The sequence below is a fragment of the Dromiciops gliroides genome, chromosome 5, assembly GCF_019393635.1.
Source record: "Dromiciops gliroides isolate mDroGli1 chromosome 5, mDroGli1.pri, whole genome shotgun sequence".
Classification (NCBI taxonomy): Eukaryota; Metazoa; Chordata; class Mammalia; order Microbiotheria; family Microbiotheriidae; genus Dromiciops; species Dromiciops gliroides.
Genome location: NC_057865.1, coordinates 131,156,723 through 131,170,590, shown reverse-complemented (window position 1 = coordinate 131,170,590; position 13,868 = coordinate 131,156,723). Strand labels below are relative to the sequence as shown.

General features: G+C 39.2%; 1 protein-coding gene across 1 annotated transcript in view; it reads left to right on the top strand.

The window, feature by feature from the left end:
• The window catches only part of CFTR (CF transmembrane conductance regulator), a 235,257-nt gene extending 228,247 nt beyond the window's left edge, over window positions 1–7,010 (top strand). The window contains exons 26-28 of the mRNA XM_043967579.1: window positions 3,452–3,624; window positions 4,348–4,453; window positions 6,788–7,010. Of these exons, the coding sequence (XP_043823514.1) occupies window positions 3,452–3,624; window positions 4,348–4,453; window positions 6,788–6,988 (480 nt within the window). The 3' untranslated portion in view covers window positions 6,989–7,010. The remainder of the gene's footprint in view (window positions 1–3,451; window positions 3,625–4,347; window positions 4,454–6,787) is intronic.
• The last annotated feature ends 6,858 nt before the right edge of the window (window positions 7,011–13,868 follow it).

Sequence of the window (13,868 nt, the reverse complement as noted above, 5' to 3'; positions counted from 1 at the left end):
ACTAATATCATCCTGTATAAATTATCCCATATCATACTTAGATAGACTATGGGATGGCACAGATACATCTCTGAGAATCCCCTGATGACCTTTGACTAGAGATAATAGTCAGAATGACCTCTTTTCATGTGAAGATGGCTGCTATACAGGTCATTAGGAGAAGTGTGGTATAGTAGAAGGATTACTGAATGTTGAGTAAATGTTCTGTTCTACAAAATGAGGGGGTAGTGGTGGACCAGGTAATCTCCAAGGTCTCTTCCAGCACTCAATTTTTTTTTTAATTGAATCTTATTTATTTTTTTTTCTATTTTTTTTTTTTTGCAGGGCAATAGGGGTTAAGTGACTTGCCCAGGATCACACAGCTAGTAAGTGTCAAGTGTCTGAGGCTGGATTTGAACTCAGGTACTCCTGAATCCAGGGCCTGTGCTTTATCCACTGCGCCACCTAGCCGCCCCCCCAGCACTCAATTTTTGATCCCCTGATCTTATGACCTTCAAATGCTAGCTCTGCCACTATTACCTATATCACTTTGGGAAAGTTGGCTTTTCTGAGCCCCTGTTGCCTCATGTGTAAAATTAGGTGTTATATTAGGTAGCACAGTGAATGCTGGGCCTAGAGTCAGAAAGACTTGAGTTTAAATGTGGCCGCTGATATTTACAAACTTGGTGACCCTGGGCAAGTCACTTGTTCTCCATTTGCGTTAGTTTCCTTATCTGTAAATGGGATAACAATAGCACCAGTCACCTAGGGTTGTTGTGAGGATGAAATGAAATAATAATTGTAAAGTGCTTCGCACAGTGCCTGACACATAGTAGGTGCTGTATGAACATTAGCCATCATTATTAACATTATACTCAGGGCAGCTAGGTGGCACAGTGAATAAAGCACCAGCCCTGGATTCAGGAATACCTGAGTTCAAATCTGGCCTCAGACACTTGACACTTACTAGCTGTGTGACCTTGGGCAAGTCCCACAAAAAAAAAAACAAAACACATTATACTTATGTTATCTAAAATATATGATTTCTACATGAAATGAAACATATGGAAAAGAAAATTCTTCACAAGAATTCTTAAACAGAAAATTATCTCTAGAATCTTAAAAAATTTGATATATTCCCCAAATTGCCATACACTTACTTACAAGCCTTTTTACCATAGAGATTGTGGTCCTTTGATGGTGTGTCATTTGGAGAAATTCTAATGAATTCACTTGAAGAGGGATCTTTGGGGGGAGGGGGTGGCCATAAAATGTCACCATATAGGTAGTCACTTACTTGGCCTTTGCGTAAGATTGATTTGGTGCTGTTGCTTCAGGCATCATGCCAAAGAAAGATAATGTAATTCACCACACATTCAGAGTAAATGTGAAATTCATGATAATAGCATGCTTGGTATCACAGATCCAAAGTCATGAGATTTTAAATTATTTATCAAATTTTTCTGTCTTCTTTAAAAACCAAACTTTTCTTGTTCTTTCTATTTTTTATTTTTACATACTCTAGTCCTTCTCCAAATACTGTTATATCCCGAATCTTCCCTTTTTTTTTTTCCTCACCTCTCTTCAACATGCCCATGTTAGGCTCTGTCAGGAGTTTTAAACTATTGGTGAGTGTTAAACACTTACTTGTTGAGTGCCCATCCTTAACATAGACCTAATAAAATACTACTTAGATTAACCATTTTCATTACTCAAGTTTCCTTATTACCCAACAAAAATTCTTTTCATGGAAGTTTTAGAGAAAACATTAACTAAATTTGCAAACAATACACTTAGAAATCTTTGATCTACAGTTTAGAGGAGGTCACATTTAATGAGGTAATTTTGAGGCTTTCTGAGAAATACAGTGTTGGGGAGGGGTGGGTGGAATAAGAGTAGGAAAAGTCTCTGAACCTCATGACAGTTTCATAAATTGCCAATACACGTAGTATCAAAATCATAAGAATATTGTGAGGTAAACCAACAGAAATACTAATGAGTCTCACACATAGATTTAAAATGTCAAAAGGCCTACAAAAATGCTACTCCACCCTCACCCCACATTTTAATTTGCAACCCTACTTTTTAGTGGAGATAGAATTATTGTCAATAGATTTTTGTACACTATGTAAAATGCTCATGATTATTTACATTGTCATATAGGGTGCTGAACTTGCGAGTCAGAAATACCTGGGTTCAAATCAACATAAGACTCTAATTAGTTGTATGACTCATGGCAAATAACTTCTCAGAGGTTCAGTTTCCTCATCTTTAAAGTAGAATTAATAATAGTAACTACTGTGTAGTGGGGTTGTGAGGATCAAATGAGACAATGCATGGTAGAAACCTTAAAGTGCTCTATAAATGTCGATTATTATTATTATTATTATTATTACTGCCCCCATATCATTAATATGCTATTCTTCATATGTCAAATGATGCTAATGGCTTAATCACTGATAAGCCTTATGGTAATGAGTTTGTGTCAGAGCACCCTGGTGCCCTGTGTGAAATGAATGACCAGAGTTAGGTTGCCCTTGATATTTATGATTCCAATGTCCTTTCTAGCTCTAGAACCTATTACTTTATAAGTATAATGTGGATGAACACTTAGAAAGGATGCTATGGGCATAATTCATCTTTTGGGTAGGGTTGGGTTAACTGACTAGGCAGCTAGGTGGCACAATGGATAGAGCTCTAGGCCTGGAGTCAGTTGGAACCTGAGTTCCAACCCATCTTCAGACACTTAACTAACTTTTCAACCTCTGGGCAAGTCACTTAACCTCTGTTTGCTTCCATTTCCTCATCTGTAAAACAGAAAGGACATTGGAATCATGAATATCAATTTAACAACCACCTGGAGATTCTTTCATTACCTTTGGGTGGTAGTTCCCCTTGGTCTGTTGATTCAAACTCACTATGGGCAGCCTGAAACCCACTTATCTTTTTACTTATATTTCCAAAAAAATATTTTTGCGTGCCTTTATTTACTCTGAAGAGTATTCTATTCAGTAGAGAATACAGAAGCAAAATAAGAGAAAGATTAGCTTCTCTCAGACATTCACTATTAATGTCCCATCTACCCCAGGCAGTAGCTTGATGCTTTCTTTATTTCTCAACAGACCTTAAGTACAGATGAAACAAACAAACATCCTTTGTCTCATGACTCACACTGTTTGGACTTCAGTGTTCCTGACACTATTCTTATAAGACCTTATAATTCTTTTGTATATCAAGACATTCTCTTATTTCAGAGTACAAAACAAATGAATTTCTTTTTTTAAAGTTCTAAAATTCTTAAACAATTCAGGCTGAGAATTTGTAATCTGCAGTTAAACTGGATGCTTCTTAAAACCTCAAATAGCCTCTTCTACCTGTTCAAACTCACATGTGTTTGCCCATATAGCATTTTGACAATATGGTGTGGATGGTCACCAAGCGAGATATTTTTCATCTGTTCCTTTTTCTGTAGGTGGGACTGAAGTCTGTGATAGAACAGTTTCCTGGCAAGCTGGATTTTGTCCTCGTTGATGCTGGTTGTGTACTAAGCCATGGCCACAGACAGTTGATATGCTTGGCTCGGTCTGTTCTCAGTAAGGCAAAAATCTTGCTGCTGGATGAACCTAGTGCTCATCTGGACCCTATGTAAGTTGTTGTGTTTTCTATTCTTTGACAAAACACAGAGAGCAGAATCATTAAGATCTACTTAACACTGACCCACGTTTTCATGATGCTATCTCATTTGTAACCTGCAGTCATTCACTGAGATACAATAAGATTTCATAGTAGAAATGCCATCATACTAAGTTACCAGTGGTGCATGTTTATTTATCTAAATGTGAGTCATACTCCTAGCTCTTTGAGACCACTTAAAAATGCTATGCAAACTTGTAGTGTTAGGATAGGATGGAGCTGTGTAGTCACCCAAACAAAATTTAGCTGCCTAATTTCCTTTTGTTCATTTCAAACACAAATTTGGAAATATCAGTAGTGTGCAATAAGAATACAAACACTAGTATATCTACAGGATGGAAATGTTAGTGGTTTTCATATAGGACATTTTATTTTGGTACCTTATAATGTTTGCCCCACAGGTTTCCACATCCTAAAAATCTGACCTGTTGGTAAGAAAAAAAGTGATTATAACTAATTCTTTATGAAAATGTTCTCTTTTTAAATATGCGTATTTTTTAAATGGTGGTAAGTCATTGAAGAGTCTTAGAAAACATAGGCTTGTGCTCATTTAGTAAGATTCCCTATAGAACTAGATCATTAAAGTTCTATGTTTACATGAGCTCATTGCTCTCTCTCTCTCTCTCTCTCTCTCTCTCTCTCTCTCTCTCTCTCTCTCTCTCTCCCTCTTTAAAGAACATATCAAGTAATTCGAAGAGTGCTGAAGAATGCATTTGCCAACTGCACTGTAATCCTCTCTGAACACAGGATAGAAGCAATGCTGGAGTGTCAGCGATTTTTGGTGAGTGTTTTGTAATTTACGTATAATCTGATTTCCTTGTTTAATTCCTGATTGAAGAATTTTAAGTTAAGGTTCTCAGGTGTGTCAAGGAGGCTATATTTAGAAAGTCTTTGCAAATATTTCCAATGTAGAAGTTCCTTCCTTACAATTGTGTCATGTGAGGCCACTGAGTATTACTCAATATATCTACCCAACTTTCTGGGTTTGATCCAAGCAGTGAGGTCATATTGGAATTAAGTGAATCTTAAATAGCAGCAGATTGCTTATTAATGTAGAGTATTTATGAGACTCTGCTTGGGGTCCATGCTATGGGACTGTGTTTCAGGTGAAACTATTCTAGAAAGAGATCCTTCTGGTACTTATTCTAATTAAATCCTCTTGGATTACATCCAAAGCAGAATTATGTTGTGCTAAATTCTGTATTGTATTTGATCATATTTTACTCAGCCTCTAGAGTTTTCTTGTTTATACACTTGAATATAAAGCACTCATTAGTATCAGGTAATCTCCTTTCACATCTGATTCATTTCATTGTCATTGTTCCTGTTGAAAGGAACATTCAACAGCTTCTATTCCTTGTGGAAAGCTCCATTTGGTGCTCTTCCCCACCCTCCTTTTAGTGGCAAAATCTCCAATAATTTTTTTTTAAATGATGATTGGAAGCTCCCCAGGGTTTGTCACAAAGATGTTCTGTTTCTGGCACACCTTTGAGCATCCCTGAACAAGGACAAACATTTCCATGTTTAAGCAGCTGCTGCTGCTTTTTCTTTTTAAAATTATCCAAGAAGTGATGAATCAGGTCTTGCTGTTGGCTTAACTGTGGGAATGAAGTCAGACCTTAGTTTGCCCATTGGGGCGTATGGGATGTTCACAGAGGACTAGCAGCTCTGGTGTGAGGCCTTTTCAGGGCTGCTCATCCACCTTTGGTGGCTGCCTGGTACTCAGCTCTCACCCGTGGCTCCAAGGAGCTGTGCCATTCGCAGTGGCCACACCCTGGTAAGCCAGCTTTGCAGATGGGCTGAACCAGGTTGAGGGAAACCAATGGGCCTCTAACCCATCAGTGAGTAGGGCTTGGGGCGGGGAGGGGTCTACTTCAAGTACATGAAGACTTCTCCCTGTGGAATGGGCAGATGAGAACAATTTGTTCCAATGACCTTGAAGGCAGTTGAAGACTTTTATCTTGCCACTGGACTCTGGAAGAGAGAGCAAGGTTGATGACTTTTATGTGACTCTGACTCATTTAAATCCAATTTACACAGGAGTCAAGACATCACTCTATGATGTCATTGGTCCTCTTCAAAAACAAAGGATGCCCATCTGTGATATGCTATTCTTGGGTCAGGGAGGAACTGGAGGGAGGGATAGATTTTGGAATTCAAAATTTTTAAAATTATATGTTATAAATAAATAGTAAGAAAGTAGAGGGGTGTGTGTGTGTGTGTGTGTGTGTGTGTGTGTGTGTGTGTGTGTGTGTGTGTGTGTGAAAGAAGCTGTATGGTGCCTAACAGAAACATATAACTGATCAATAACTACTTGCAGTTATTTAAGAATAAAATTTAAAATGTTTTTCTTTGTAATATGCCATTCAGCCAACAAGAATGTCATACTAACTTCATACCCAATACTGAATAGGCTGCTGGTTTTGCTATATACTAAACACACACTGATTTCAAAGGTGGTGGGTCCTTGGATTGTTGATTTAAAAGCTGGAAGTAACCTCAGAGTTAATTTCATCCAATCTCTTCACTTTACAGAAATGAAAACTGAGACCCAAGTAGGTTAACCAAGTAGGTTAAATGACTTGGCCAAGGTCACAAAGGCTGTAAATGACCAAGACAGGATTTGAACTCAACTTCTTTGATTTCAAATCCAGCAGTCTTTCTATTGCACTATGAAATGAACTAAATTTTCATCATGGAAGCTGGTAAAGGACTTTGGTATTCTTTTTTTAGAAGGTGCTAGAGTAAGGGGTGTCAGGTGATCAGTATTTTACCTGTCACAGTTGACACTTGCTTCTTACTGACACATCATGTTATGGATAATTTTGTTTATTTATTTTGATTGCAGTAACCCTCTGCTGGACTAATTTTGAAAAAGTGCCATGCTGCTATATGTAAGGACTATAGCATAACACAGGCAACCCTTAGGTCTCCTTAGAGGCTGAGTGCTCTCAGTCTGAGTAAATGAGGTAACACTGATGCCTTACAGGCTTCATCTCTTCCTAAGAACTCATGTTAGGTGCTCACGCTACCCTCTGCTTTGTCTGCTCCTTGAGGCTGGTGCCTTAGCTTCTATCCTCCTCTCCTAGGGGCTAACTGTTCCACGTTTCCCTAGGTCATAGAAGAGAACAAGGTGCGGCAGTATGAGTCGATACAGAAGCTGGTGACTGAGAAGAGTCTGTACAGACAAGCCATCAGTCACTCCGACAAGATGAAGCTCTTCCCCCACCGGAACTCAAGCAGGCACAAGTCCCGAGCCAAAATCACTGCCCTGCAGGAAGAAACAGAAGAAGAAGTCCAGGAAACCAGGCTTTAGATATTCCCCGTTGCAAATCCTTGCCAGGCTCACATCGCTCTTCAAATTTTGTGGGAAAAGAGAGCCTTTTTCCTTCTGCCTGGGAAAACTGTCCTGAATAATGTTCCAAATTGAGAAAGATGAAAGAAGGCTCTTCATGAAACACTGTGTGTGTGTGTGTGTGTATACATGTGCACGTGCACAGGTACTTGTGTGTGCAAGTGTGTGTGTGCATGTGCTTGCCTGGGGATGTGCCTTCTTGGCAAAGTGAAGCAATGTAAAAGGCTCTGCAGATCCTTGAAGAGATACCACTTTTTTTTTTCCTTTTAGCAACCTAGATTGCCCTGAGAAACCTTCATTTTCATATTTACTGACTATATATGTGGTGACTATGAGCCGGAGCTTTCCAAAACCAGTTTACTTGCCTTATAAAACTTGGTGGGAAGAATGAAAGCTGTTAAGTCTCACTGTAGAGGTAAACAAGAAGATGCCATTGAGGTTCATGTACCCCCATCTCCCCTTGTCCCTTAGCATCATAAGAAACAGAGTACCCATTGATCATTCTGATTTTTACGACTTCTCTGTGATAGAGATGGCCAAAGATGGCTCCTCACAAATATAGTGCATAAATTGTAGCATGTAAGACTTAATGAAGGAAGTGAGATCTGGTTGGCCAGATGTCAGGGGCAAGAATGATTCCAGTATAGGAAAATGCATGTCCACCAATCTATATAGTCTGGATCCTTCTTTCTACATGGAGAGAGGGGTGGAAAAGGTCCTGTATGGTAGAGAAACATGACACTATGTAAACTAAGCCACCAGGACTTCTTTAATATGCTGGTAGTGTAAAGATACCAAGCTCTCCACCCAGTTGGGATGGGTGGAGAGTTGCTCTTGTGTAGTAAGCTTGCGTGCTACAGTTCAAGTAAACCAATGACCTGGGTGGACGCGTGATTAATAGAACAAGAGACACTATAGGAAAACATGAAAAACAGAGGTGTTGTGTGGCAATGTCTATAGCTTTATCGTGTACACATAAAGTGAGAGATAGGACAGAAGACACATTGAGGTGGAGTTAATAATGAATCAGTTTTTATATTCTTCCGTTTGTAATTTTAGGATGTAAATTAGTCTTTCCCTAAAAAATATTATTTATTTTAATACTATGTCAACTTCATATACAGAAAATGATGTATTTTGAGAATGATTATTCTGCACTATATAGAAATATATTTGTATAAAAAGATTTTTTATATCAGAAATCTATACTTTTGTGACACTGGTTATTTTTATTCTACACTTTATTAAAACTGGAAAAAAATTGCTTGACCCGAGGGGGAGGTATGACAAAGGGGCATTAATTACCTTTTCAGATGTGTAGGAAAGCATCATGATTATATAGATGTTGCACATATCTGTTTTATCTGAAATATCCAACCCAAAGGGTCACCTCAACCAACTACCTTTCAGACATAGTCCCATAGAAGACTATTATGAAGTTTGAACACTTCTATCTAGTGTACTCTGCTTTCTGAAATCCAAGTAGGCCTTGAAGATTGCATTTTATTTATTGTCAAGAAAGAGTATATCATGTGTGTCAATAAAATTCATATATTTGTGTACAAATCTGCTGCCTTTCAGATACATTTGTTCATTTTACACCTTCTTGAATGTTGGGGTTCTTACAGATGTTTGGGTTAATCCTTAGCTCTGAGAATGAGTCATTAATTAGAACCACTTTGAGTATTTATGTGCCTTCTAGTCTCCCTTCGCTACCTAGCACCTTTGAAGAATGAATCGAATCCTCCTATTCACCATAAAGTCTATATGGACAAGCTACTTGTCTGTTTGGTCTGTGAGGTTGGTGGAACAGTTTTGAGTAAGTGAGTGGCTGTTGCAATCACCCATTTCTTCACTCTGAAAGCCCTTTCAAATGATATCAGTTGTCTTGAAAGCTGCTGAATGAAACCCAGTTTAGGATCCTTCCTTTCCTGGGGATACCTCTACTTCCTGGCTTCCCTGCCCTCTTTGAAGCCCAGCTGAAATCCCACCTTCTGCAGGAAGCCTTTCCCAACCCCTCTTACTTCTGGTGCCTTTCCTCTGTTAATCATTTCCTGTTTTTCCCATGGATAGCTTATTAGTACATAGGTGTTTACGTGTTATCTCCCCCATTAGATTGTAAGGTCCTTGAGGAAAGGGATTGTCTTTTCCCTTTCACTGTTTTCCCAGCACTTAACATAGTGCCTGCCACATAGTAGTTGCTTATTCAATACTTATTAACTGACAGGTAATACTTGGCAATGTGTCTTTGTTGATTTTATGGAGTTTCAGTCATTTTTTTTTGACAGAAAAAGCAATTTCTTCTTTAGAACAAATGTATAACTCTTTCAAGAACCAGGCCCATGACTTCATGGGAAGTAAATGGTTTTGTTGAGTATTTTATACTTAGGTAGCCTCACACACATTCCTCTGAGGGTACTCTAGGAGTATATTATTTGTTACCTTCCATTTTTAAAAAGTTTTAAGCTAAAAAAAAAAACTTTATAAAAAGTCCACATGAATGAAGAGCAAAGTGAATGGCACAATGAAAATTCAAACTGTGGAAGACCATTTTTATAGCAGTAAAACCTAGAAGCATAATTTTTTCAAAAAGTAAAAGATTTCTGTTTGTCTCTTTCTCTCTTGAACTTGTCATCTTTTTTCTGATTTTCTTCTCTCATATTGACTCATCACTTCTTAGAACTTCAGGGATCTTAGAGACCTAACCCCTACCTTTAAATTCAGTTCCCTTTTTATAGACCTGCCTTTTGTTATTTACATTTCTGTCATCACTTTCCTCATTTTCTCTAACCAGTTTTCTGTTCTGTTGCTTTTGTGGTCTGACCTTTTTATTAATCACTCTCCCTCCTGTCCTAGTTGTTCACATCCTTAATTGACTTAACTTTTCTTCATTTCCTCTTCCCTAGTCCTTTTAACTTTTTTTTTTCTTTCTCATTAGGATGAGAGAAAACACAAAACAAAATAATACCTGCCAGTAACTTGCTACCTCCCAGGGTTGGGAAATGGCAATCCGTCAGAAAAAGGCTAATAAAACCCCCAAAGTAAATACTGTAGGAGTAGGCCAAAATAAGAATCTCAAATACTATTTAGAATACAATTTAGAGTTCTGTTTAAAGAGCTCAATATCCAAACCTGTTTAACCTGTAAAAACAGGTGTGGGTTAGCCCACTTCCCTATTAAAAGATAGAGGTAAAAACCTATGGAGCAAGACAAATATATTAGGGCATGAAAGCTCCAAATTCATAGAGTTTTAAAATATAATTAGCCCAGTGTCCAGGGTTGCATTCCCTTCAAGTGACATTGGAGCCTCTTCCTAGTGGCTTTTCCCCCTTGAGAAGGGGAATTTTCCGGGTCTATTTGGTGGAGGTAACTCAAATTTGCTGCATATTCTGAAAAACATAGAGGCAATGTGGTATGGTAGACAAAGATACTGCCTTGGAGCCAGGCTGGCTGGCGTGGGAGCCCAAGTTCAAATCTTATCTCTGACATATACTAGCTGGGTAATCATGGGCAAGTTATCCCTCCTTTCAACTCTTAACAACTCTTCAATGGAAGATGACTTCCCCTTCTTCACTGGTGTAGAGTTGCCCTTCTACATTGCTCTGGACTTGAAAGTTTTTATACCAACATGTTCACTATTCTGATACCAACCTGCAATTTCTGATACTGCCCATCTTCCCCATGAAAATAAAACACAAGAATAGATTCAACAGATTAGAAATATAAAACTGTGCACTGAAATCAAACCACAGAAGGATGATACTAAGGGACCTTGGAAACAAAGGTGACAAATTAAATCAGATTATCCTGAAGTATATCTTCCTTTTCCATCCTAATCAAGGGGAATGCTAACTTTTCTTTTTATATTAATGAAATATGGTAAAGTGGCTAGAGAGCCAGACTTGGAGTAAGAAAGACCTGGGTTCAAGGTCCATCTCTGATACATACTGACTAGATGACCCTGGAATAGTCACTTAAGCTCTCAGTTCTCAAAGAAGCTCTATAAGACAATAAGTTGCTGCGGAGCCTATCTACATTGGCAGAGGTAGTTTCCTCATCCAGAAATTCCCCATATTGATAAAATCATAGGTTTAGTTCCCATTCCACATTCATATATCAATGACCAGGAGTTCACCACAGGACTCAAAGAATCCACTCCTGGGATTAGAGGGACCAGGTTGTATATTGAAGGTATACATTTTGATGGACCTAGCTTTTGAGACAATAGAAGTGTGGGATCCTAAAATTGTCCAACCTATAATAAAAGAAACTGAGGCAGAACTCTGAACCAATGGCACTTCATTGAAGGGTCTATGACCCATTCTAATGAAGTGGACCTCAGATCTTCCTCATGATCAGAGATGCCCCTTCCTCCAGGGCCTTAGTTTTATAGTGCTTGATACCCAGACAATACTTGTGAAAAAAGTGGAGAATCTCATTGATAGACCTTGCCCATCACCCTCTAAAAGGGTCTACACAAAATACAGAACCCCACTGATCAACAAACAGGCTAATGAACAGACCTTGACAGATCTATCTTGACTTTTCAGGAAGTCCTACCAAGCCAGTGAGCAGACCCATGGGTGGAGGTAATTCAAATTTGCTGCATATTCTGAAAAACATAGAGGCAATGTGGTGTGGTAGATAGAGATACTGCCTTGGAGCCAGGCTGGCTGGCGTGGGAGCCCAAGTTCAAAGCCTACCTCTGACATATACTAGCTGGGTAATCATGGGCATGGGCATGGGCTGGTAGAGAGGTAGGCCACAGGCTGGCAAACAGGGCCACTTTTTGGCCAAGTGCTCATGGCTATTTCCTCATGTTGGATAATGAAAAGACGATGATGGTTGGAAGGGCAACAAAAATAGCTGGAGGGCTTTCAATGTAATTGAGTCACCTCTCTATCATGCTGGGGTTGGTCACCATAACAAGAAAAAACAAGGGTGGAGGTCCTCCAGTTAACTTCCTATTATTAAGCAAGTGAACTTACAATTTGCAGTTCACAGCTCTGAAGCCTAATATACAGAATTTATCATCACTGCCCAAATAGGGGTCCAATAAAATAGGAGTCTAATTCATCATCTATCACAGCAGGGAGGGCATTCCAAGACTGTTTTCAATAAATGGATTACAGTGTAATTTAATGGAGACACTCATCACTTCATCCTACAAAGACCATGGAGAAACCTCACTATTTAATATTGTCTTTGAGGGCCTTACCATGGAAATCCTTTTTGGATGCTTCAGGAACTAAACTCCTTAGGACTTGGTCCAATAAGTGCTTGATTTACACAAATCATTTTGTAAACCACAAAATGCCACGTGTCATTTATGATTATTATTGTCTTTATGGAATTCTGCTCTATAATCATTAGCCTTTTAGTAAGGAACCAAGGTAGTATTTTAATTATCTAATTAAAATGCACTTTGCCTCCTGCTGTTGCTCTCATTTATGCTACCAATTTTTGCATTTAATTTAAGGATTTGTTATTTTCATGCTTATTTTAAATGTATTGATGCAATCTTTTTAACTTCTGTATAATTCCAGCACAGTAAGAATAGTATAAATAGGGGCAGCTAGGTGGTGCAGTGGATAAAGCACGAGCCCTGGATTCAAGAGGACCTGAGTTCAAATCTGGCCTCAGACACTTGACACTTACTAGCTGTGTGACCCTGGGCAAGTTACTTAACCCTCATTGCCCTGTGGTGGGGTGGTGGTAGGGGGACAGAATAGTATAAATCAATCCAGAACAGAGCTGTAACAGGATTTTTGTTTAAATCTGTTGACAAAACAGTTAAGAGGTAGAGTTACAGCTATGCAAAGGAAAATCTGGGGATGGTTTGGGATGGCAATGGGACAAAGGAGAGTCAGACCTCAGATGCAGTCAATCTGAAAGAAAGGCTGGTCCAGTCCCCTACTAATATTTCCACCTTCATACCTATGAACTATCTCCTTCTTCCTCCCAAGCCTGTCTTCTCATACAACTTGAAGTTGGCAGACCCCAAGGAATAGGAGCGACAATGTCTAGATTCTAGACTAGAGGTGTCAGAGACACTGCTGATGTAGCTCACAACACTTCTGAGTGAGACCCAAACCAGATTAAACTGTAATTAGGAAATACTTAACAAAATAAAAATACAATAAAATGTAGATAATGTTAATTTATCTGGGGTAGTTAAATGATCCAGTAGTTAGAGTGCCAGGTCTGCAATCAGGAAGACTCATCTTCTTGAGTTCAAATCTGGCATCAGACACTAGCTGTGTGACCCTGAGCAAGTCACTCAACCCTGTTTGTTCCTCACCTGTAAAATGAACTGGGGGCAGCTAGGTGGTGCAGTGGATAGAGCACCGGCCCTGGAGTCAGGAGGACCTGAGTTCGGGTCCGCCTCAGACACTTAACACTTACTAGCTGTGTGACCCTGGGCAAGTCACTTAACCCCAATTGCCTCACCAAAAAAAAAAAAAAAATGAATTGAAGAAGGAAATGGCAAACTGCTCTAGTAGCTTAGCCAAGAAAACCCCAAGTGGGATCATGAAGAGTTGGACAGCAACACAACAACAACAACAAGAACAGCAACATATTAATTAGAGGTTTTAGAAGTTTTCCAGGTCCTTGTGTAGCCTGCAGGGATTCTTAGGTTGGGTAGAGTGAAAACCTGTTCCACACTCCCCCCCCCCCCCCCCCCCCCCCCCGCCGCTGCCCCCCCCCCCGCCCCCGCAACACACACACTTTCTCTCTGAGTTTAACACTTCTGGTCTAAACCCTATCTTCTTTTTTTTTTTTAATAACTTTTTTTTTTTAAACGGGGCAATGGGGTTAAGTGACTTGCCCAGGGTCACAC